Source organism: Caretta caretta, chromosome 1, assembly GCF_965140235.1.
Source record: "Caretta caretta isolate rCarCar2 chromosome 1, rCarCar1.hap1, whole genome shotgun sequence".
Taxonomy (NCBI): Eukaryota; Metazoa; Chordata; order Testudines; family Cheloniidae; genus Caretta; species Caretta caretta.
This window is the reverse complement of record NC_134206.1, coordinates 242,163,825-242,188,955: the sequence shown is the minus strand read 5'-3', so window position 1 is coordinate 242,188,955 and position 25,131 is coordinate 242,163,825. Positions and strand designations below refer to the sequence as shown.

At 45.5% G+C, this 25,131-nt stretch overlaps 1 protein-coding gene across 1 annotated transcript in view; it reads left to right on the top strand.

The window, feature by feature from the left end:
• CACNA1C (calcium voltage-gated channel subunit alpha1 C) overlaps window positions 1-25,131 on the top strand; it is a 706,039-nt gene that overhangs the window by 655,939 nt on the left and 24,969 nt on the right. Inside the window, exons 35-40 of the mRNA XM_048828634.2 lie at window positions 4,248-4,313; window positions 9,185-9,276; window positions 10,235-10,400; window positions 11,264-11,391; window positions 13,558-13,654; window positions 16,385-16,492. Of these exons, the coding sequence (XP_048684591.1) occupies window positions 4,248-4,313; window positions 9,185-9,276; window positions 10,235-10,400; window positions 11,264-11,391; window positions 13,558-13,654; window positions 16,385-16,492 (657 nt within the window). The remainder of the gene's footprint in view (window positions 1-4,247; window positions 4,314-9,184; window positions 9,277-10,234; window positions 10,401-11,263; window positions 11,392-13,557; window positions 13,655-16,384; window positions 16,493-25,131) is intronic.

The following is a 25,131-nucleotide window of genomic DNA, read 5'->3' as shown; positions in this document are numbered from 1 at the left end:
ATATTTCTGCATTTCACAGGTGTTTGACATGGACTTATTGGGCCAACACAACCTGATACTAGCAGGTTCAGCTTCTGAGAAAGAGTCTGGGCCAAGTGTAGGAGTGATGTAAATGGTGGTCTAAATAAAATATCAAGTGTAAGGTGGGCAGACAATGTAGTCTAAGTAGGTAAAAAAGTAGCATGTACCAATGTGTGATTCAGCGAGTGTGCAAATGAGTGTAACACACAAGCCAAACAATTCACAAGAAGCTGAAAGAGAAAGCATATTTCCCTAAACCCACACACAGGCTCCAATTCTGCTCCCAGTGAAGGCAATGACAAAATTTCCACTGACTTAAATGGGAATGGGAGCTGGTCCACACTTTTAAACTTACTTTGCACCATCTTCCCCCTTTTCTGGGGCCGAATTAAGCCCTGCTGTAAGTGGCCACAATGCCCATTGACTTCAGTGGAGTAACGCCTTCCTATATCAGGGATTGAGTTTGGTCCCTTCACAATACAACTCCTGGGTACTGTAAAATAACACCGCCAAGTTGGTGTAAATTACTCATTTTGTCCACTCACTGAATGCCAAATCGGTACAAGTGGCTTTCACCCATTTTTCTGACCGACTCATACCCGTAATCTACCCCACCACTTCCATCACCGCTAACTTTGGTTTGCTGTGTGAGCAGCTCCAGTGGGAACTATTTTGGCAAGATAGGTAGGAAGCAGATTCATTGACACAGCCCAGTCATCGCTAACCCAGGAATCACAATGAAGTTTTCAAATTCTGGCTGCCCCACCGACTTAGGAACAGCTCCTTTCAGTTCTGAGATCAGCTCTCCCCTCCCCAGGCCAGAAGGGATGAGAATGAGGGAGATGTGTTTGCAGCATGGGTAACCAGACCCACACTAGCTTTAATCTAGTCAGCGCAGCTAAAAATAACTGTGACATTGCAGCGGCACAGGCTTCAGCATGGGCTAGCAACATGCATCTGTATCTGGGGTCCCAGGCAGTCTGGAACAGCCCACGCAGAACCCCAGGCCTCCGCATCTTCACCTATTTTTAGCTGTGATAGCTAGATTAAAACTAACATATTTAACCAAGCTGCAGTCACACCTCCAGCTACAGTGTAGACATACCCTGGTGGGAAAGGGAGTGGCCTCTCTGAGGTCTTGGCTGCAGAGTCACTGTGAGGCAAGGCTGAAGGGTGATGGGAGGAAGTCAGTGGAGAGGGCAGAGTGCGAGGACTAAAAATAGCTAAGAGCTCTCTGTTCAGCCAGTCCCACTATCAAATCTGAATTTTGATGATTTTTTTCCCTGGGATTGTGCATTTTTCTGTGTCTCAGAATATGCCCAAGAAATGTCCTAACTCATCCAGGACAGCCTGATATTCATCAGCTGCCCCATGTTGTGGAAGTTCAGATCTGCCCCGCCCCGGCCATTGCTGTGATTAGTGCTCTACTGGTGGAGCTGCATGTTGATCAGAGGAGTGGTCTTCTGGGAAATGAGTCAGCAAAGCTTCCACATTGTGAGGCATCAACACAGACCAGAATGGATAATCTGGGTAGAAGAAAATCATAGGGGTGTTGAGAGCAAAGTAAGGGAGTGAGAACCAAGAGGAAAGAGCAGTGAAACCAAGCAGAGGCAGAGCTGAAGGGGAGTAACCCAGGAGAGTGGGACCAGAAGGAAGTGAGGGAATCCTGGAGGATAAGGGAGAGAGGAAAAGGAAAACAGAACAAGAGAGGGGGATGAAGTTGGAAAACAAAAGGAGAGGAGTAGAACAGATTGAGAGAGTAGGGTAGGGAAGGCAGCCCTCTAGTGCCTCTTCTAAAGTTATAAGAGCTTCTAGGAGCTTGGCCTGTTGGGTCGTTGTCTGGACGCTGCCTGGACCACTTTTGGGGTCTCAGCTATCCCCAAGTTCATAACCTTGATTTGACCCATAAGGGCTGTCTCCAAATTTACAGACCCAAATTCCAGTTTGGTTTACCTCTACTGTAGCCTGGAATTACCACAGGGATTAATTTGCCCATTAGGATTAGTAGAACACCGAAGATTTCCCTGCCTTGTGTTCCATTTTGATTATTTAGATGGATTGTTTAAAGGTAAATGCAATAGATCTAAGGTTTAAATCCTGTTTTAAGATTCTAGTTCACTCATGGACAAATCCGACAGTCCTTACTTTATCAAAACACTTATGGAAATCAGCTCTGTCTGAATAAGGACTGCAGGATTGGGCCCTAATGAAACGTAGGGGTAAACTTAAAATCTACAAATGAAATTTCAAATAACAATACAAAATTCTGGACCAGACACTCCCAAAAGAGAAGGTGTTCAGCACCCAAATCAGGGTCAGTATCCAAATTTTGCAGATGGCTCTAAGATCTGTAAAATGGACCAAACCAAAATCTCAGATTGCAACACCCTCAAACTTTGAGGTGTTCAGACTCAGAATGGAGATCTGAATTCCGTGGCTTGAGCCCATCTCTGCTAAATATCTTTAAAAAACAAGAAGGTGGAAAGTCAGTTTCTCTTTTAGAGCCGGACTGTTATGCTTATAAGCACACGGGATTTTTTTTTAGGAGAAAAGGCAATACTCCGCCTTTATTGAAGATACAACAATTAGCATATGCATTCAATCATATCACACACATACACACACGCACTGTTCCACCAGTCGATGTTATAGTTACTAGTCCAGAGTCCGGATCAATCTAGTGGCAAGCTAGGTTGATCACAGGTAGGGAGGAGCCGGGTTTTGTCGGTCACGACACGATGCTCTGGAGAAGTCTTGGCAGGACAAGCCCAAAGTTTTATGGCAAGGAACCCTGTTTCTATAGTGATTTTTTTTTGTTGGGACTAATGAGTTTTGCACCATTATGCTGTAATTAATTGTTGTTTGATGAGTGCTTGGTTTTTTATTGGTTTTTTTATTATTATTTTTTATTTTGGTTTTTTATTAAGCTTTTTAGGGAATTATTTTATGCTGGTTTTGATTACAGCTATTTTGTTTTTATTGATAGGTGCCTGTTTTATTTTTAGAGTTGTTAATTTGCCCTTTTTTGACATTTTAATAGGGGCATGTTGCAACCTCCTGGCGCCCTTGGGTTTGTCTCCAGTTCCTCCCTAGACCGTCTGGTTTAGTGATGGCCTTCACACTTATTTTTTAATACATACATTCATCATTCACACACAAAACAGAATTAATTTACACAGAACATTTTGAACAGGAACATCAAGTTGCAATGCAAAAGCAAACAATCATGGCATTCTTTTACTTATTTTAAAATGCTAAACCTACCACAAAATGGTGACCCTCAAAGGTCTGTTACTGCCTTGAAATCAGTCCAGATACAAAGAAATTCTGGCTGATGGATTTTTACCAATGGCATATTAGGCCATTCCTTTTCGCTATTCAAAAAGGGTGGCTGGCAGGATATGCTCAAATCATACATTAATACATTAAATACATGCTACATTATTATTTTTTATTTTACATTATACAAAATACAAACAAAATTTTGTTACGACGGGACCCTGTGATGTGCTGAGTGCCCTGGATTCCTGTTAAAGGTAGTGGAAGCTGAGGACATGCAGCCTCTCACAGAGCAGATCTCCTACTTACAAGCCAGCACCAGCTATCAGGACTTTGCATTTTCCTTTTCAACAGCTGATCACAGACACCTAACGCATCTCTAAAACCATCATAGATACCTAACTCAGAGCAGGGAATATAGCTCATACTGCTTTAGGTGCTTGTGATATCATCAGCCATAGCAGGAGAAGCCTTGAACTTTGGTCTTAGCACTTTACGCACTTCTCATTTCACCAAAGTAGCTGCAGAATGTCACACTAAAGAGCGTCACTTGCTGCTAATATCAGGGCAATGCTAATTATAAGATTTCTACATTTGGAAGACGAGCAGATATTGGACCTAATTCTGGTCTTACTCTCATTGGTGTACAACAGAGTGATTCCATTGAAGTCGGTGGAGTGTAAGTGGAAGCATAATTGGGCCTATCTTGTTTTGGGTGATACAATGGCTGTATTTGAGGCACCTTGGTGAAATCAGATGTGGATCACTAGAGGCATCTAGTGGTCAAATGGATAAATTGCAGACCTTAATTGATTCTGGACTGGCACTGTTCTCCTCAGGCCATCTTGATAAAGCAGGGCCACAGTAAAATAAGCCTGGCTCCAGCATGCCAAGTTATCTGATTAATTGATACAATGTGTTCTGTTCTGTTATTTTTTTTCCTCCAGGCTCTCCCCTACGTGGCTCTTTTAATAGTGATGTTATTCTTCATCTATGCAGTGATTGGAATGCAGGTAGGTGATTCTCAAGAGCTATGTTATCTTTCACACATGAAATTCTGGGGAGGATAGTTGCACAAGAAGTCACCAGATCATTTTCTGGTCCTACACGTAGCTCCTCTCCTAGCCATATAATCAGGCATTTATGAAGTTGAGCTCAGACAATAAACCTGAGTCAATTCAAAAAACATTGACTGGGTTTACGCTGCCAATAGGACTTGACAGCCACATCAGCCAAACCAAACAAAAACACTGTGTAGCAGACCACAGAGTATACATTAAAAAGAACCTCACAGCACCTCCCAAAGGAATATCCCTACAGCCATATCAAAGGTGGTTTACTGGCTTGCTCGTTTTCACACAGCAACCAGTTCAAATGGCTCCTGGTCATGGTGGTGATCGGGCCTGATTATTCTCTCACCCCACTTTCACACTGGCGTAACTCCATTGACTTCAACAGAGTTACTCGTGATTTACACAGGTGTAAGTAAAGATATGCTCAGACCCAACATCTCAACTCTTTACTTGTGTCAATTCCTCATGAAGCTGCATCAGTACTATATTGTATTCCGCTTACGAAAACAAATTTGGAACCAGCATGAGCATTAATCTATGCAAATGACTGATACTGTATAGAGACAAGTGGAAAAAGCTATTGATGTGTGCATAGTATGTGACTGTCCCAGCTATACGTTGCATTCCTGCCTCACTTACTGGTGATGGTTTTTCATACTAAGCTTTACTTTCCATTTCTTAGTTAATCAAAAGTCTCAGAACAACCACCAGACCATCAGAGGTTAGAGACCAAAAAAAAGAAAGGCATGGTATATTACTTCCAAAGGTCTTTCACCATCCCACAGTTCGTATTCTTCACAATGGAGCCAGAAATTGTTAGAAAGAACGTAAGAAAGGTTCGGCAAAATTCATCTGATTCGCTATGTCTCATTTTTTTAAATTATTTTTATCATAATCCCAATTTATTACCTTTTCACTCTCTACTCTGGTCTCCTCTTTCTCAAGAAACAAAGCTTGCTATCTCTTGAATTAATTTAGACTGTCTCTGTTGGATCCTCAATAACTCTGTCTATTTAGCTCTCCAATTAGAGTGGTCACCTTTTAAAACTTTCCAGTTTTGCCTTTATTAATCTAACTAGCTAATGTTACCAAGATCTTCCTAGTATTTCCTATATAGTATAGGGAACAATTTGGGAATACTTCTTACTTATACTTACCTAGCTGCTACTACTACCATTTAATGATGACCTCTGTGTGCCTATCTGTCTATAGTATCTCGAATGAGTTACTGTAATATCTAGGTGCATGATCCAATAATTCTATTATCTTTTGTGAGAAATCTCCTGTTTTTAACGAGTGGAAAAACCAGATGTCTATCAGTTGTGTCGATCCCTTTCCAAATTCCAAAGATCTCTGCTAGGTCACCTTCTAGTCTCTGCTTTTCCAGTGAGAAGCCCAAGTCTTTGATTGTTCCTCATCACTTAGATTCTTCAGACCCGTTATAATGTTTGTTGTCCTATACAGTGCCAAAGGCAATAATGTAATTACAGGTAGTTAGTTCGCACTTATGACCCCCGGTTTGTGTGCTGTCTTGAGCCTGTTGAAGCAGAGTTCTTGAAGAAAGCCTTCAGTATCTCACTGTTGAGCAGCTCACTTGAAAGCCTAGATGACAATGTCATAAGCATGACAATACTTTGACAATGACATAAGAATTTCCTATATAAAGGAGACCTATCAGTTCATCTTAGCTACCTCTCTGACATGAAGTGTAACAATATTCAAGCCTCACTACCTCACATGCACAAGTGGAAAAATACAAATTGATGCTGATGGATGAAGCTACCAATCTGATGATAGCCCAAGAGGCACTGTCTAGAAAGGACAAGAGGGAGGAACCTCCTCCTGTATCTTCTTCTACTTGCAGCTCTTCCCTCATGCTCCGTTTCACCGCTGAGTAGTGTAGCAAGCCTGTAGTAACACTGTCAGTGCCTTGTATGAGTTGAAGCTGGGTAGTTAAAAGGACAATCAGACTCTTCCAACAGGGAAACTCCCTCATGTACTGTCTGCTGAAAGGAAAAATATGGGCTGCCTCAACTCAAGCTGCCTCTGAGTATTTGAGCTGTCCTCCCACGACAGTTACTCCCAGCGCCTCCTCAGTGCAGCTGGGGCTGTCATGCCCACCAGAGAGAGGGGGGATCTGAACCAGGAGAAGCCCAAAGGGCTCTTGAAGAGCATTCTATTTAAAGATGGCCCTTCTAAGATGGAACTGTTTTCCTGTAATTCTCCCTGTACTTCTCTCCTTCTATTTATTTTTTTATTACAGAGGATATTTGCATGCAAAGAGACTCTTTGTTCCTCCAGAGGCGCTCGGTTCTTGCTGTTCATTCTGGCTATGAGGTTACTGCACTCTGTCCATGAAATAGGCATCATGGTGATGTCAGATGGGGAATAAAGAGCCCTGAGTAGATGAAGTTCTAAGAGAACTTTCTGGCCTGGCAAGGCTTCCTCAGCTCTTTGCAGTGGTGGCTATAAAAACTAAACCTGTACAAGATGCTTTCAAGGAAGCCTGAAACCGTCTGAAACTCCCCTGCCTTTGGGTTTCATTACAAACTCAAAACTCAGACCCTGCTCATCTAAGATTCGCTGAGGACTGTGGGCTAGATTCTGTGATCTGACTAAGCTGAGCTTGGTGCAAAACTGGTGGAGTTGGTGGGGATCCAAGATAGCTTTAACCCACCTTTATGCTCCTCCAGTTTTGGGGACCTAATGCCAGTCTCCTTTAATCCTAAGGCTGACCCACAGCCAGTCTGCTCCCTGTGTAACTCGAAGCAGCATAAGGGATAGGGGTGGATGAATCCACATGGACTGCAACTGAAGAAAATGTTTGCACAAGCCCTAGCAAAGCAAAATTGCAGAGTTTCCCTCAGCTCTGATAAATACCAAAATTCAAGTACAGGTGCATTCACTGAGGAGGATGCCCTTTAATAAGTGGGCTGCTTAGTGCCCAGATTCATCCCTGATCTAACTCCATTGACGTGAATGGGGATGCACCTTTGGTTTTTTTCCAAGTTTTTAATCAGTGGCTCTTAAACCTTTCTGTGCTTGTATCACAGACCACTACTTGATCCTTAAGACAGCAATTCTCTGGTAGACACCTGCCTTCCTCAACCTACTCCCACATCTTCCCTGCAGGAACTAGAGTGACTGAATTCCTAAAATGTACCATTAGGACAGTAATGTGTTTGGGAAAGAAGATAGAAATGAAGTCAGTTTGGTATGATGGGGCTAGCTGCTTAGTTACCTTTCCCCCTTGTATACTTATGCTGTTTATTTCTCCTCCTTACATGTAGGACTTTGCGCTTACTAGTGCTGCATTTGTCTGCATTGCTTACAGCCCTGACTCGAATCTCTATAGGTCGCTCTGCAGTTTGCCTCTCTGTGTTTACTTCCTCCCTGGCTTCAGTGTTGTCAGCAGATTTGATTAAGTTGAATTTTACACCCAAAAAGTCCCAATCAAACAAAAACACACATAGAAAGAGACTTGTTAATAGGTTTCCCTGTCTGTATAGCAGCCCAAACACATGCATACAAGGGAGTTCTGGCAGGCATCCAAAGAAGCCATTAAAACTTCCTATTGGGACCTCATATTGTTTCAATGATGAAAGCTTCGCCTCTTGGATGGCAGTAACTTCACAGAGCAGCTGAGCTCCACAGATCAGAATTGAAGAACCTCTGCTTTAAATGATATTTCAAGGCTTCTGATAGGTCTTCTCTCTCAGTAACTGTTGCTCTGCATGCTTTGCCCTCTCCTCCTCCCCCCCTCCTTGTCTTCTGATTTCTCCTTTTCCTCATCCTGCCACACCCTCTTCACATGCTATGCTCTCTCTCTTTCCCCTGCCCTCTCTCTGGATAGCAGTTCTGCTCTTTCTTTTCTCCCTATTCACTGCCTGAGGCACTCCTGGTTAGCCATTGCAGGATTCACTAGCACTGCAAGTATTACTCAGAAAAAGTCTGATCCGGAACTCCTTGAAATCAATGGAAAGACTCCCATTGCCTTCATTTTTGATCAGGGTCAAGCACCAAGTCCTGTATGTCCTTGTGCTGTCCTTAATCATACTTCTCATTGACTTCAGTGGGAGTTTAGCCCCAAGTAAGGACTGCAGGATTCAGCCCATAGTTTTTTTTAATTCTTGCCCCTGTTCCAGTGTCCATGCAGCAGTGCTGGTTTGGGTCAGAACTGTTTTGAAGCAACCACACCCAGGACACCTGGCTGACATGGTTGCACCAGTACATTCTGGGACTCCTGAAACACCTATCTCCTAGCACCAAGCACTGTCACTATAAACCTTTGGGGTAAATTCCAAATGTGAGGCACTCCCCTGTACTAGGGCACAGCTGTTGTGTACAGATGCAAGGCATCTTACAGACACTGGGAACTTAAGGCAGTCCAGACAGTGGTCTATTGCAATGCTTTTCCTCCTAGTGCAGACCGAGCCTCTGGAAAGCCAGCGAAGGGAAGAAAAATTGCAGCCTCTCCTCTCTCATTATTTTTCTTTACACTGAAAACATCCAGTGTGAGTGCACATTGAAATGAGATCCCCATGTCACCTATTCATGGCACATGCAATAATGAATGAATAGTTATGTTAATGGTATATTAGAATGTGCCTCTTGTTTCTGTGTGGGTGCTTTTCCAGTGATATAGCACAAACAGGAGGAGCAGAAGCAAATATTGGAAACCAGCAGGAAACATCTTGTAGGAAGGGGGCAGGCTTGAGTGCTCATAATCACTAAGATGCAAGGAATTACAGCTGACAAGAGTGTTTTGGGGGCTACATGGCTAAGTTGACAAGACTTCTGCTTTCTGCTAGGTGTTTGGTAAAATTGCTCTGAATGATACCACGGATATCAACCGCAACAACAACTTTCAGACGTTCCCTCAAGCAGTGCTGCTACTCTTCAGGTGCGTGTCTCGGAGCTTTGGACTGGGTGCATCTGTGAGGGTGCATCTGGACATGTCTTCTCCATTTTTACCATATCTTGATCATGAGTTGATTAGAAATACAATGTCCCAAATCCAGAACCTAGGATTTGCTATTTTGGGGAAGACCATTGGTCCGCCTGGCCTGATCTCGTACCTCCAGCAATGGCCAATACTTGACATATCAGAGTAAGGCAATACCCCCACCCACAAATTCATATATCCAGTTGTTCAGTGGACTACGTGTGGGGGAGGGGAATTATTTCTTTCTCCCTGAGATGACCAGTTACACACTGAAGCATCAAATCTGATCACCCCAGCTGAGACACTCCCTTGTGGAGTATGTACTCAGGATGCCAAACACCAGTCAGGGCACTGTTCCTTGCTCAGTTTGACACATCATCCCTCCCCTAACTGGTGTTTGGCACCCAGCTCTGAGTATCTGTGTCAGGCAGGGCAGCGAGTGCTGAGGACTGGATGTACTGAAGGAAAGAGTTTGCAGGGGTACAGCACTCTTACATTGCTTGCGGGTTTACAGGGAATGAGGACAAGGGAAATGGGCATCTCAGGAGAGGACAGGGAAGAAAAGGATGAGGGAATGCAAAATGGGAGTAGCAAAATGCTGATCTCCTTCCAGCCCTGTACACTCTCTTTCCAGCCCCACAAAAATCTCCTCAAGCATCTGGTCAGAACATGGCAGCCCCGTATCCAGAGTATACAAAAGCAGGTGCTCCAGTAATGGATAACATTATGATAGCAACAAAGGTAGAAGGAGAGGGACATGCCAGTTCATGTTAAACCTGTCCCATCACCCATTATATGTAGGCCATGACTTCAATGAGAGCAGGAGAAGGCTCTTCATGTGCTAACTGCTGCTTCCCTTTTGAAGTGGTCGCTGTTGACTTCACTTCCCCATTCTCAAGTATCCCTTTATCCCCAGGTGTGCCACTGGTGAAGGCTGGCAGGACATCATGCTTGCGTGTCTGCCAGACAAGAAGTGCGATCCCGAGTCAGAGCCAACCAACTCTACTGAAGGCGACCATTCCTGTGGGAGCAGCTTTTCCATCTTTTATTTCATCAGCTTCTACATGCTCTGTGCCTTTTTGGTGAGTCGGCATTGGCAGCACAAATGGTACTGGCCTGTGACTGCCCAGTAACCCCTGACTTCCCTGGGCACTGACACTGTGTAGCAGAAAAGTGAACTCATACATGGAAAATCTGATACACATTATCCACAATGGCCTCACATGACAGTGATAATTGATCCCCACAGTTCATGCTCAGGCGCCTCCCTCTAGAGCAAGCTCAATAGCCAGTCACAACATAAACAAGGATACCCCCCATCAGAAGAACACATTAGTGGCCTGAGGTCTGAAGTGAGGCCACCAGTGCCTCACTCCCACCTTCCCTCCTACCTTCAATCTGTTTTTTATCCACTGTTGCTATTACTGTGAAAACGGCATATCCCACTGGCATCTGTTCCGTCCTGGCAGTACAGTTCTCCTGCTATTATGCACTACTGCAGCACGCACTGTGCAGCTGGCCATTAGAGCTCCAAACACCCTCCTAGGATGTCTACAATATTTTTAAACCATTTGGCTCTATGCCAGTAAATGACTCCAACTCTGCCCCCAAGGGGAAAAAAACCAGGCCCCTCCCAGGAAAAAGCCTGTATAAATAGGTAGGCCTTGCAGCATACCCAAAAGCTCAGCAAACATGGGCTTCATCAATCAGTTGTGGGGGGCAAGATTTGAGGGGTCCTTGCTGAGAACATCTTGCCTCCAACACCTTCCCATTTAAATCAAGAGCCTCTGCTTATCTCACTTGACATGGTGTCACTCATGAGAAGAGAGACAGTCAAACCACACAGGACCGTATAATTCAAAATCCAGCCTTTGGACGCAAACTGGAAGCCAAGGAAAGACTGATGTTACATGCCTCCTCCTTCACATCACCTCTGTCTTTGCAGATTATCAATCTTTTTGTAGCTGTTATTATGGATAACTTTGACTACTTGACGCGGGACTGGTCCATTCTGGGGCCACATCACCTTGACGAGTTTAAAAGGATCTGGGCAGAGTATGACCCTGAAGCCAAGTAAGTGACCGGACCTGAACTTTAGAAAATGCTAACTTCTGATGCACAGTCTCTATTCTCTGAAAAGTCTGGCATCCCAGACCCAATGCAATAGGGTGGCATCTTCTCATGGCAGGAAGCAAATCCGGCAAGAATACAGTATATGTAAATCTCTGTGAAAACTCAAAAAGGGAAGCAGAAGCCGAAACCTCCCCCATCTCTCCACATGTGAATCAGATACAGAAGCAGCTCTTCCAGGATATGTGAGCAGTAGAAAGTCTAGTAAATGGTCTGCATTTTTTTTCCCAGCTGCACGTAATTTTAAATTGTGCACAGCTTGGAAAAATATAGGCCATTTATCAGATTAATTTTAAGATTAAACAGGCCAGTGGGGGATGTGCATTAAGAAGGAGGCTTGTTGAGTGGATTGGTACACTGGATCACTTGCTGTAGTACTGGCCTGAGACCTGGCCAGTCTGACCCTTCTTGGGTAGCCATAGAAACAGGTCTTTGAGCCCTTATAAGACCCGGATTCTGTAACTTTTATGCCTTCTGCTCTGCATCCCATATTTAGCTCACACCAAAGCTGCAGCGTTCATTCTTTGTGTTTCCATGTGTCATTCCAGCCAGCCACTATGTGGTTGTGCCCACCACAGCCTGCATCACTGCAAATATGCATTGCATGTGGAGGGCCAAATTCTCCCCTCTGTTCCACCCCTGCAACTCCACTGACGTTAATAAGTTTGCACAAGTGCAACTGACAGGAGAATTTGACCCACAGGCACCAATATGGCTCAGTCGGAAACACTCTTGGGCCTGATGCTCATTTACACAAGACCTCTTTAAGCCACTCTGACATTGTAAAGGGGCCTTAACGTGGGTGTAAATTACTTGGCTCTGACAAAGAGATCATGAGTTCAAGACTCTTTGGATTCATAGCTAATTCTGGCTGTGCAGCGTTTGGGGCTGTGTCACATTGTTGGAAGTGACATTTAAACAAAGGTCCCTTTTGGCCATCGCCGGTGGCTGTCCAGAGCAATTTTCGATAAAGATAAGGGATAACCTCCGTGCTGAAATAAACATTCCACTTGTTAATAAAACAGGCCTAATATCCAAGGCATGTTGACATGGGAAGTTATTTCAGAATAGCCATTCCTGAGGCGCTATCCCTGACTAACCCCATGTGTGGATGGTTTTATTCCTGAATAAGAATGCTTTATTCCAAATTAGCTTAATCCACTTGGTTTAAGATAATTCAGAATAAGGCACTCTTATTTCCAGAATAAGAGCATCCACACATGGAGTTAATCGGGAATAGTTAACCTATTTGAAATTCACATCCTTCTTTATTCCAGATTAATTCTCATGTGTAAACAACCCCAGGATGTTTGTAAACAGGGTTAGCCATAAGGTTGCTGGAGTCATATGACAAATATCACCTGTAAGGATCCACCTGTGAATGGTCTCTTTTTCTCAATCCTATTTGTATGTCCATGCCACCCCCGCCTGCCTGAGATTCCAACTCTGGTTGTGGCAACTCCCATCCCTTCCCCGTTTGAGTTTTTCACTTTTGGTGACCCATTTACAAAGTTTGGAAAGCCAAATTGCAGCTTTCAAAATGGGTGTATGGAGGCATTAAGGGACTGGATTCTTTGCATTGCCCGCTGGCCGCAGAGACAGATAGGAGCATAAACAAGAATTGAGGGATGGTGGATCAGGGTTGTGTCTGAAACAGAGCACAAGGAAAAGAGAAACCTCGTGCATGGGTCACAAGGCCAGCCCTGTCTGCAATGCTGTTTACTAAGGCCTATGTTTTCAAAGGTGACCACTGATTTTGGCTGATTCAATATTTTGGGTGCCCACAGTGTCAGGTTGGGCACGTAGAAACTGAGGCACTGAAATCCATGGCCAATTTTGCAATATTGGCCTAAGTGTATAATGATTGTTGTGTTTTCTTACACAGTCAAACTAGTAGGAGCTAACTCATGGCAGTGCAAGCCTGGAGAGATACACTTAGTATGAGAGGCACCGTATAAAGCCACCTGCTATGTCACGTTAACACAGAATGGTTCTGGCAATCTTGGGATGGAGACCTCATATATATGTTTCTAACAGCATCTGCTCTCAGGCCCTCTCCAGATGGATTGGCAGGCCCTTATATCATTGATATTGTATTTTCTTCCCCAGGGGACGGATCAAACACCTGGACGTGGTGACGCTGCTCCGGCGGATTCAGCCTCCGCTGGGCTTTGGGAAGCTCTGTCCTCATCGAGTGGCTTGCAAAGTAAGACAGTGCAGTTGGGGGGAGGTTGGAGGAGGGAAGAACATCTCAGAGGAAGCACAGATGTAACAAATTACAGCTTCATTTACTGATAATCTAGAGCGTAGGTTCTGGCGAATTATCTGGTAAACACTGCTTGCTGCTGTCTTAGCTTCTAGTCAGGCCATTTGTTAGCCTACATTATAGACTCCTTGCTAGAGTTTGCAGAATCCCTGGCACAGGAATGATCAGGTATACATAGTGGTAGATGCTATAGACATATTATCTGGGGGAAACAGAGTCATGTAGGCTATAAAGACCCATCTGAGGAAGTCTGCTGCCCCCTAATGGGGTAGCCAGGAATAGTATGTGTTTACTCCGATAACCCAGTATTCTGTAATCCTATCTCCTGCCTGTTTCAGATGGGAGTAACCTCCCCCAGGGCTCTTCTGCTGAGAGATGGCAGGCAGTTTCTAGTTGAATTCAGTGCCCTGGTGGGAATCCATTAGCCATATCACTAATAAGGCTCTTGGATAACTGTAGTCCTCAAATATCAATGATGTATGCATGCAGCAGAGACAAATAGATACACTATATATGGTCTCTGAAGGATAGACAGAAATAACAGGGGAGGGGAAATAGCTTTTAGATTTTTCCTTGTACCTAATAATGCACCTGGGATGAGTTATCATTCCTTAAATGATACTAATTTTGCGGATGATACTAAACTGGGAGGAGTGGTAGATACGCTGGAGGGGAGGGATAGGATACAGAAGGACCTAGACAAATTGGAGGATTGGGCCAAAAGAAATCTGATGAGGTTCAATAAGGATAAGTGCAGGGTTCTGCACTTAGGACGGAAGAACCCAATGCACAGCTACAGACTAGGGACCGAATGGCTAGGCAGCAGTTCTGCGGAAAAGGACCTAGGGGTGACAGTGGACGAGAAGCTGGATATGAGTCAGCAGTGTGCCCTTGTTGCCAAGAAGGCCAATGGCATTTTGGGATGTATAAGTAGGGGCATAGCGAGCAGATTGAGGGACGTGATCGTTCCCCTCTATTCGACATTGGTGAGGCCTCATCTGGAGTACTGTGTCCAGTTTTGGGCCCCACACTTCAAGAAGGATGTGGATAAATTGGAGAGAGTCCAGCGAAGGGCAACAAAAATGATTAGGGGTCTGGAACACATGAGTTATGAGGAGAGGCTGAGGGAGCTGGGATTGTTTAGCCTGCAGAAGAGAAGAATGAGGGGGGATTTGATAGTTGCTTTCAACTACTTGAAAGGGGGTTCCAAAGAAGATGGCTCTAGACTGTTCTCAATGGTAGCAGATGACAGAACGAGGAGTAATGGTCTCAAGCTGCAGTGGGGGAGGTTTAGATTGGATATTAGGAAAAACTTTTTCACTAAGAGGGTGGTGAAACACTGGAATGCGTTACCTAGGGAGGTGGTAGAATCTCCTTCCTTAGAGGTTTTTAAGGTCAGGCTTGACAAAGCCCTGGCTGGGATGATTTAACTGGGAATTGGTCCTGCTTCGAGCAGGGGGTTGGACTAGATGACCTTCTGGGGTCCCTTCCAACCCTTATATTCTATGATTCTATGATTCTATGAAATAATGTCTACATACTAAACAGCAGTATTACCTACATATTGAAATAAGAGGAGATGGGAGAGGAGGAGAATCTTTGTGTGAAAATTTCCTCCTCAGTTCCTTAGTTAAAAGCTTCCAGTCATCAGAAAGGATTTTCCCTTGTGACGGATCTGTTTCTACCTTTAGTGTTTCCTTTCTCATCTATGGACAGATTTGTCCTTCTTCAGAGTCTTATAAAGTTGACATGTTCCTCTTGTAGCTGGTTATTATCAGTCTTAGAATATAACAAAGCTTTGGGCAGAAATACATTACTTTTCGTGGCTGCAACCAGATCACTTCAGCCTGTTATTTTACCAGATCTTTCTTGCTAAGCAGGGTCTGGTTGAATCACTGAAACCCAGTAACTGCAGAAAGTGGAGCTGGGGAGTCAGCAGCTGGCATTTTTCCCTCCAAGTCAGCACTGAACCATGCCCAGTGTGGAGGTGTTGGGGGCAAAGTGTTTGTGAAAGTCCCACCTTTAGGATAAAATGTAAAATCAAGGCTTTTGTGTCATTATAGATCATCTGGCACAAGGGGAAGGATGTTAATTAGAGTTTATCATCCACATTCTGATTTAGACAGCTATAGTCTGCCTCAATAAAATTCTCCATGCAGTTGCAGTGGGATATGGTATTAACTTCATGTCCTAAAAGGTGGTGGAGAGTTTCTGTGATCTATTAAACAGCTCTGCACCAGAGGTAGCTACATTTCAGTGGTGGGCAAAGTGATTCCTTATAGATTGCAAAGCACTTCACAGTCATTAGGAATTAAAGATGCCATATAAATGTAAAATGTTGCTTTTACTGTAATAAATACCAGTCTGCGTAGATGCATTGTGGGTACATGCCCACTTGCTTCTGGGGAAAGTGGAGAGATGAAGTATGTCCTGGCCTAGAAAGGGTTATCCACATTAAGGTACTATAGTATATGCCTCTGGGCAAACACATTCTACTGTTATGATATGAAGCATCCTTTCCTATCTGGGTAACCAAGCACATGGACTGTGCCCGCATTGGTGGGAGGGGTGATAAGTCAGGAGGGTGGTGTGAGGGCATGAGAAAAAACGTGTTGCTGAGTAGTGTGTGTTGACTGCATGATTGTTCTGTTTCTTCTCCCTACCCCTTAGCGCCTAGTCTCTATGAATATGCCACTGAACAGTGATGGGACTGTCATGTTTAATGCCACCCTCTTTGCGTTGGTCAGAACAGCACTGAGGATCAAAACTGAAGGTAACCTGTTCAGGCTGCACCTCCTAATCTCAAAAAATGTGTACGACGCATGTGGTTTTATTTCATGCATGTGACTGGGAGTGTAGATGGATGACACCTATGCTGAAATTTACTAGGTCTGAAAATGACATATGGAGATCACATGCATAAAATGATTCCAGCTATTCACTTTGAGTGTTTGGCATGGGAAGCAAATGTAAATGTGTAGAAAGGAATAACACCTCAGAGGGACAGTACAATGTTTCTAGCTAAGCGTCATCCAGGCAACTGGTACCTTTGTAGTATCATTTCTGATTATTAGTAATTTTCCCAGAATTCCCTCTTAGATGATCTTGCAACTAAAGCTGCAGCCCTAGTGAATGCTCAGATAACAGTCAGGAAAAGAGGGGGAAATGTGGCATATGTGCCAAAGCTGTAAATCTGCACCTTCAGAGGGCAGCAAATAGGCTCTGGGGTAGCAGCCTGAAATTATTGACCACTCTAGGATTGAGAAAAGATGCTGCCAAAGAACAATCACTGGCCAGTCCAGAGGGCTAGATCCTTAGCCCCCACTCTGTCACCTTTGCAGGAGGAGAACTGCCATAAAGGACAGCTGAGGAGATCCCTTGTGTAGGGGAGTCCAAACGTAGCATGGAGTTGGTCTGGCCATATAAGAACCACCCAGTACTGGCCTCCCTAGCTGTCGGAGGTAATAGAGGACATGGCTGAGAGTGCCTTGCAATCCTGGGCCAATAGAACTGTAACCTACCCTGTTCTAAATTACGCTGGGGGCTGAGTCAGCCCCTGCTTACCCTCAGGCTCAGGGGATCAGCTACAAAGGTGGCTTTAAGTCCTTGGAGCCTGTGCTAAGACAGCTTGACCAAGGATCTTGGCCATAAACAGAGGCATTTCTCAGGTAAAAACCAACCTTCGGGTCCCCTAATCCATCTCCCATTTTAGAGCACATAGAACCAGAAACAGGATTTGATATTCACATCTGTCCTAGCCTCAAACTCTTTTGTGCTTCCTCCTTGTACTGTTTCGTTCTGCGGACTGTTCCATGGGTTAATCATCTCCTGGGGAAAAATGCTACTTTGCTTCCTTAAGCTTGGTCTATACTACAATGTTAGGTTAACTGGCAAATAAGTCACTTGCATTGACCTAGTTGTGCACGTGTCTACACTTACATTTGTCTCCCACCAATGTACGTGCCCCATTCCAGCGTTGCAGTAACATCCCCTCCCAGAACAGCTTTGAGCCAGGGACTATGTACTGAGGTTGGCAAAGTGTGAGTGTAGACACTGCGTTACTTATGTTGACCCTACCAGTCCTTCAGCAGCTGTCCCACAGTGCCCGACACTAACCACTCGGATCACAATTGTGAACACCACTGCCCAGGGGTCAGTGGAGACCAGAAGGCAACCCTACCTTTAAAGCACTAAGAATTTTTGAAATGTCTTCTCCTGGTTGTCCAGCTTGGCGAGACACCTAGCAGCTCTCTATTGTTGTGTGCAACTGTCCAGCTGCCCATGCCAGCTACCCACTCCAGATGTGCTCCGGCTTGTCGTAGACAGGAGATATTGGATCTCCTGGTTTTATGGGGAGAAGAGGCTGTGCAAGCACAGCTATGGACCAGCTGTAGAAATGTGGACATCTTTGAGCAGATTACACAGGGGACACAGGAGAAGGGGTACGCAGGGATCAGTGGCAGTGCCGCATGAAAGTGAAGGAACGGCATCAAGAATATCAGAATGTCAATCTGCTGCTGAGCTGCGGACCTACTGCTTTTACAAAGAGCTGCATGCCTTACTTGAGAGAGAGCCTACCTCCACCCCACAGACCACTGTAGAGACCTCCAAGGAGCTTAAGTCACCAGCACCTTGCATGAACAGCAAGGAGGAGGAGGAGAAGGAAGAGGAACATTTGACCGGGGGTCCTGCTATGCCGTGAGCCAGGACCTGTTTTTGTCTCCACCGCAGTCCAGTCAGTCCCAGCAGTCAGGCACAGGCGAGCCCATGCAGGGGAAGAAAGCTCGGGTAAGTGTGTAATTGTATTTCCCATTGAAATGATGTACTGATGGGGCCCCCAATCCAACAGGATGTAGCTATCAACTTTTCATTAATTGACTTGTGCTAGAACAGGTAGCGGTACATGAAAGAGAGAGAGCATTTTTATCTGCTTTTCATTCCCCTGGAGAGTTAGGCAGGCAGAGCATGTGGAGCGGTTTGTTTGGGAACACAGAGGTGTCCCTTGAATCCTCCTGAGAAATCGCAATGGAACTTTCCTGGCAGTATCTGCAATCCCCTGCCAAAGGTTTCTAGGGATGGCAGTTTTATTTCTTCCTCTGCCATAGGACGCTTTCCCACACCAGTCAGCGATAACTTAGGCTGGCACCATTGCAGTACGTAGGCTAGGAGCATATGGGCCAAAGCGACTTCAGGATGCCAGCAACAGCTGTGCTCTCTGTGCCCTTGATACCCTCAGGAGGGAGATATCAGCTAAAATCACCACTGCCTGTGGACAGTGGTGCCAGTATTCAGTGCCATAGCCCTATACTCATAGTCTCATGCAGCCAAGCAATTCCCTTTTCACTTCTGTTACCCAGGCAGGCCACTCTCAGCGTGACTGGTGCTTTGAGTGGCACGGTGCACAAGCACTTCGAAGCGGAAGTGACAGTAAGCATGTCTTGTTTAAATCTTATGGGGAGCCAGGGAAGGAGTTCTGAATCTTCACTTTCCATTGTGACTGTACTGACAGCGGTAACTCCATGATTTGTTGCAGCTGCTGCCACTGCAGCCCTGAGGGGGCTCCCCCAACACACACCTGGCATGCCTGAGCCAGATAAGGAGGAGAAAGAAGAGGACTCAGGATGACAAGTGCAGTGAGATCCTGCAAGTCAATGTTGCATCAGACTGTGAGCACAGGGCCTGAAGGGTGAATGTTGCAGAGACCCTGGAGAAGGAAAGAGCAGACAGGAGAAAGGCCCAGGACTCCCAGCAGGAAGTGGAGAGGGAGATGCACCAGACACAGTGAGGCTTCTCCAGTAGCAAACACAGATGCTGAAGACTCTTGTGGACCTACAGGTTCAACAATCCTGGGGTACCTCCCTTTGCAGTTCCTGGGTAACTCCAAGCAACATCTCCCTACAGCCCCCTCAATATTCCCTGCAGCATCAAGGCCCGCATCCCTACCCCTACTACTCCACTGTGAGGGACATTAAAGACAGCCACAGCTTCACCTACGCTGACCTGTGAAAGCCACGGTTGCTGTATGTGTAGGTAAAATGAACATCCCTTGTTAAGTTCTATTCCAGTCATGTATTCATTTTTTAATATATTTGCTTTTAAATTGCACAGATTTCTCTTTGCACAGCTTTTGTTACTGAATAAAATTCTATTATTTGGAAAATAATTCATCTTTACTAGTTCACAACATACGATGCAAAGTCCATAGCAGTTCTGAAACCACTACTTCTTCAAGAGCTGTCCCTGTGGGTGCTCCACTCCAGGTGTTGGTGCGCCTTTGCGCCTTCGCTTGGAAATTTTTACAGCAGTACTCACACGTGCACTGCCTGCCTCATGCGCTGAATGTGCCTCAGTAACACGCACACACGGCCCGGGGTCCTCAGTTCCTTTTCTATCGTCCCCAGCCTGAGACGAAGCTCAGCAATCTCGCTCAATTAGTTCTCGCTTTAGATAGATTATTAGTTGTTTATACAGTTTATGTAGTCTTTTCTAGTCAAATAAGTTTCATTTCTCCCTTCTCTTAAAAAAAAAAATTTCCTTCCCATTCTTTTTCTGTCAGCGAGACAGTTTATACTATGCCTGGCTTGCCAGGTTTTAAGAGATGCACTACGTGCAGAGAAGCCATCACTATCTCTGATGGCAATTCTCAATGTGTTCACTGTTTGGGAGAATCCCACGTCCCGCAAAAATGTGTCCACTGCAATAAACTGAAGGGTAGGGCACAAAAGGACAGAGACTCAAGTTAATCCTAATGGAGAAGTCCCACAGACCTGCCTCTGACCCAGGTCAGGAGTCCTACTTGAGACAGAGCCCTCCTAAGTCCACGAAGGAGAAGAAAAAAACAGAAAAACAAACAGCCAGCTTCATCACCTCACAGAGACCAGCCAGCATCCAAATGGTCTCCGAACAGGTCTGTCTCGTCGGTGCCGACCGCTCTGTGGCTCAACACATACAACACTCTGGGCACCTCCAGCACTGTCTGTACCCCAGCTGCTGCTGGTACACACCACGCCGGTGCCGAGGCAACAGGGCTTAAAGTTTCCTGCCTGTTCTAATACAGCACCACACAATACCGCAAAGGACTCAGTGCCTACTCAGCTGAGCATGCCTGTGATGCGCACAAGTATGGTTGCTGTCCCGGCACCGACATCTCAGCCACTTATGACTATGCATACAGTGCTGCAACAATCGGCACCGGCCGACCCTTTGGCACCCCCGCCACACTCAGTGCTATATATTCTGGATCCTTCTACCATGACACCACAATTTATTCATTCCAGCGATTTGCTAATCTCACCAACTCCACATTCTCCATTACTTGGTACCGATCTCTCACCGGGACCGTCAGCACAGCACCGACAGCTATCCCCTATTCCCTCTCACTTTTCTAGTGATGGGGACGACGAAGTGGAGGGAGTTTTTTCACCATACCATTCCTCCCCCCTTCACACCCCAACTAGCATGGGACCAAGAAGACCCAGGGACTTACCACCCTGGTATGGACACCGGTGGATGGGAGCACCCATGCCCTTCCCCTGACAATGGCATTACTGGAACCCATGGGGGTCCTACAGCAGGCATCACGGTAGCCGATATAGCCCACACAGAGGTGACATTAGATCTCCTTCTATACCCATCCACAGTTCTGCGACAGACAGACAGGAGCTTCCTGCAACGGTGCATGCAGATGAGGAGGCCTGAACCCTCCCAAAATAACAATAATTCATCCACCTCATCGGAAGAGGCTATTATGCCCCCACCCCCAACAATAGCGGATGATTTTACTCATTTTCAGGACCTCTTCAAAAGAGTGGCCAATGAGCTCAAGATCACTCTGGAGGAGGTGTCGGAGACTCAGCATGAGCTGACCGACATATTACAACCTTTGACCTCCTCCAAGATCACTCTACCCATTAATGGAGCCATTATGGACCCTGCCAAGAATATCTGGCAAACCCCAGCCACCATATCCCCTACCTGCAAAAGGGCAGACCGGAAATACTATATCCGCTTCAGGGGCTCAGAATTCCTTTTCACGCATCCAGCAACAAATTCACTGGTAGTAGAATCAGCCAACCAAAAGAACAAACAGCAGCATTTCCAGTCCACTCCCTCTGACAGGGACAGCAAAAGAATCGACCTACTCGGCCACAAAGTTTATGCATCATCCACACTACAATTTAGAGTGGCAAACTACGTGGCCCTACTGGCCAAATATGATCACAGAAATTACGGGAAACTCATGGACTTTATTAATGACATCCCAGAGGACAAGAGACAACAATTCAAAGCAATAGTCTCTAAAGGGCAGATTATTTCCCACACGGCATTGCAGGCTGCCCTCGATGCTGCAGACACAGCTGCCAGGTCCACCACGATGGTCATAATGATGCATCGAGCTTCATGGTTTACCTCTTCTTCTTTCCCACGTGAGATTCAAAACACCATGGAGGATCTTCCCTTTGATAGCGAGAAGTTATTTGCAGCAAAAACCAATGAGGTGCTGCACACAATGAAGGATTCCAGAGCGATGCTTAGATCCCTAGGCACCAACACCTAGAAGAAGACAATACAGGTATCAGCCTTACCAACGCCCACGATACCCGGCCTACACACAACAACAGAGGTCATACGACCACCAGCAGCAACACTGCCAGAGACCCAGGCATCAGCGACGACGCCCCACAACATCAGCACCATTGCAAACCCTTCCATCTCATAAGCAGATTTGAAGCCTTAGCTGAGGATATACAAGACCTCCCACTTACTCCAGCGCTTATACTTTGCATCCAACTTTTTGGTCACCGTTTACTCCCATTCTACCACAACTGGGGAGCCATCACTATGGATAGATGGGCCCTAGAGGTCATCCGATTGGGCTATTCCATCCCTTTCCTGTCCATACACCTTCACCTGCCCCCGCGCCCCCCGTCCCTCTTCAGGGTCCTCTCTCACGACCACTTGCTCCAACAAGAGGTGCAACATCTTCTACAAATAGGAGCAGTCGAGACAGTGCCCAATCAGCACAGGGGAAAGGGTTTTTATTCCCACTACTTTTTGACAGAAAATAAAAGTGGGAGATGGGGACCCATCCTTGACCTCGGGCGACTCAACAAATTTGTCAAAAAGCTAAAATTCAGAATGATTACCCTCACAGCCATAATTCCAGTGCAGGAGCAGCAAGATTGATTTTCAGCCCTCGACCTGCAGGATGCTTATTTTCATGTATCTATACACCCTGCCCACAGGCGTTTTCTCAGATTTGTTACAGGCTCAAACCACTACCAATACAGGTTCTGCACTTTGGCCTCTCAACAGCACCCTGCATTCTTGTGGTGGCAACGGTGCACCTACGAAAAAAGGAGTCATAATTTTTCCCTACCTGGACGATTGCCTGCTCAATGCACAGACTCTCAGGGAGGCCATCCAAGCTCTCGACTGCTTCCAGGGTCTGGGCATACAAATAAACAAAAACAAATCCACATTAACTCCTACTCAATTACTAGAGTTCATAGGAGCTCACCTTGATTCCATAACCAGACTTGCATCTCTCCCATCTGACAGACTTAACACCATAAAGAATCTTGTCGCCAAGTTGCAAAACAGCCTGCAGGGCACTGTCCGGAACTGTCTGCAACTTCTTGGCCATAGGGCCTCTTGCACTTTTCTGGTCAAGAATGCACGCCTCTACATGTGATGCCTGAAGGGTTGAATGACCACTGTCTACAGACCGAATGTGCACGGCCTAAACAGACTTCTATCCATATCTTCCAAAGTCAAGGACTCACTCACATGGTGGACTCTTCCACACAACCTCTGCTTCAGAGTCCCGTTTGAGCAGGAGTCCCCCTCTGTTGTAATTACCACAGATGCTCCCCTCACGGTTTGGGGGGCTCACATGGCACACCACACCACTCAGGGACTCTAGTCCCCTACAGAAGCTTCATTACACATAAATCTTTTAGAGCTTCGAGCGGTCCGCAACACCTGCCTCCAATTTCTCCCACACATCCAGAACCAACACATCAGGATCATGACTGACAACATCACCTGCATGTTTTATATAAAGAGACAAAGAGGAGCTTGATCCCACTCGTTCTGCACGGAGCCTATGAAACTTTAGAATTGGTGCCTCCAACACAATATCCAAATTTCAGCCTCCTACCTACCTGGTTCACTAAACACCACTGCGAACAAGCTCAGCAGATCTTTTCCCCTAGATCACAAATGGGAGATAAATAATACCATCCTATACAACATATTCAAAATATGGGGCTATCCATGACTGGATCTTTTTGCAACCGTGACCAAAAAAAAATGCCCGAAATTCTGTTCCAGAGTGGGCCTAGGAAAGCACTCGGTGGGAGACACATTCATCATCAAATGGAGTGATGATTTCCTATTCACATTCCCCCCGATACCACTTCTTCACAGGGTGTTACAAAAATGCGAGAGGAGAGGGCCAGAGTCATACTAATAGCCCCTACGTGGCCCAGACAAGCATGGTACTAATTTTTAACGAGGATGTCACTTTGCCCGCCGATTCCACTTCCCCACCCCCTTCTGAACCTATTATCACAACGCAAGGGTAAACTAAATCATGCCAACATAACAGTGGCTGGATGTCAATCAATGGTTCTCTAATGAGGAACTAAATTGCTCTGAACAGGTACAAAGAGTACTATTACATAGCAGAACACAGTTCACACATACCACCTATCTCCATAAATGAACTAGGTTCACTCACTGGTGCTCCGCCAAGCAAACCACTCCTGCTTCCACCCCTCTTTCACTAACACTAGACTTTCTTTTAGAACTTAAGCTATCTGGGCTCTCCTTTAGCTCCGTAAAGGTACATTTAACAGCAATTACGGCTTTCCACAATAAGACGGGAAACGCTACTATCTTCGCCCCCCCCATCACAAAGCGGTTCCTCAAGGGCCTCCAGACCCTATCCCTGGACATTAGACCACCCACTCACCCTGGGACCTACGCTTCGTCCTCACATGCTTGATGCGCCATCCATTTGAGCCACTTGCAACATGCTCACTCCCACATCTATCCATGAAAACTGCGTTTTTAGTTGCCATTACATCTTCCAGATGTGTAGGAGAACTTGGAGCGCTTATGTTGACCCACAGTACACTATATTTTTTAAAGACAAAGTCACGCTCCGAACACATCCTAAATTTCTTCCGAAGGTGCATTCCTCCTTCCACCTCAATGAACCTATCCATCCACCAACCTTCTTTCCTAAACCGCATGTGAACACTTTCAAATCAGCAATGCACATACTCGATGTGTGCAGAGTATTGTCCTTTTATTTGGATAGGACTAAGCCCTTTAGGGCTTCCCCTAAACTTTTCATTTCAATCACAGAACGATCCACAGGCAAATCCATCTCTACCCAGAGAATATCC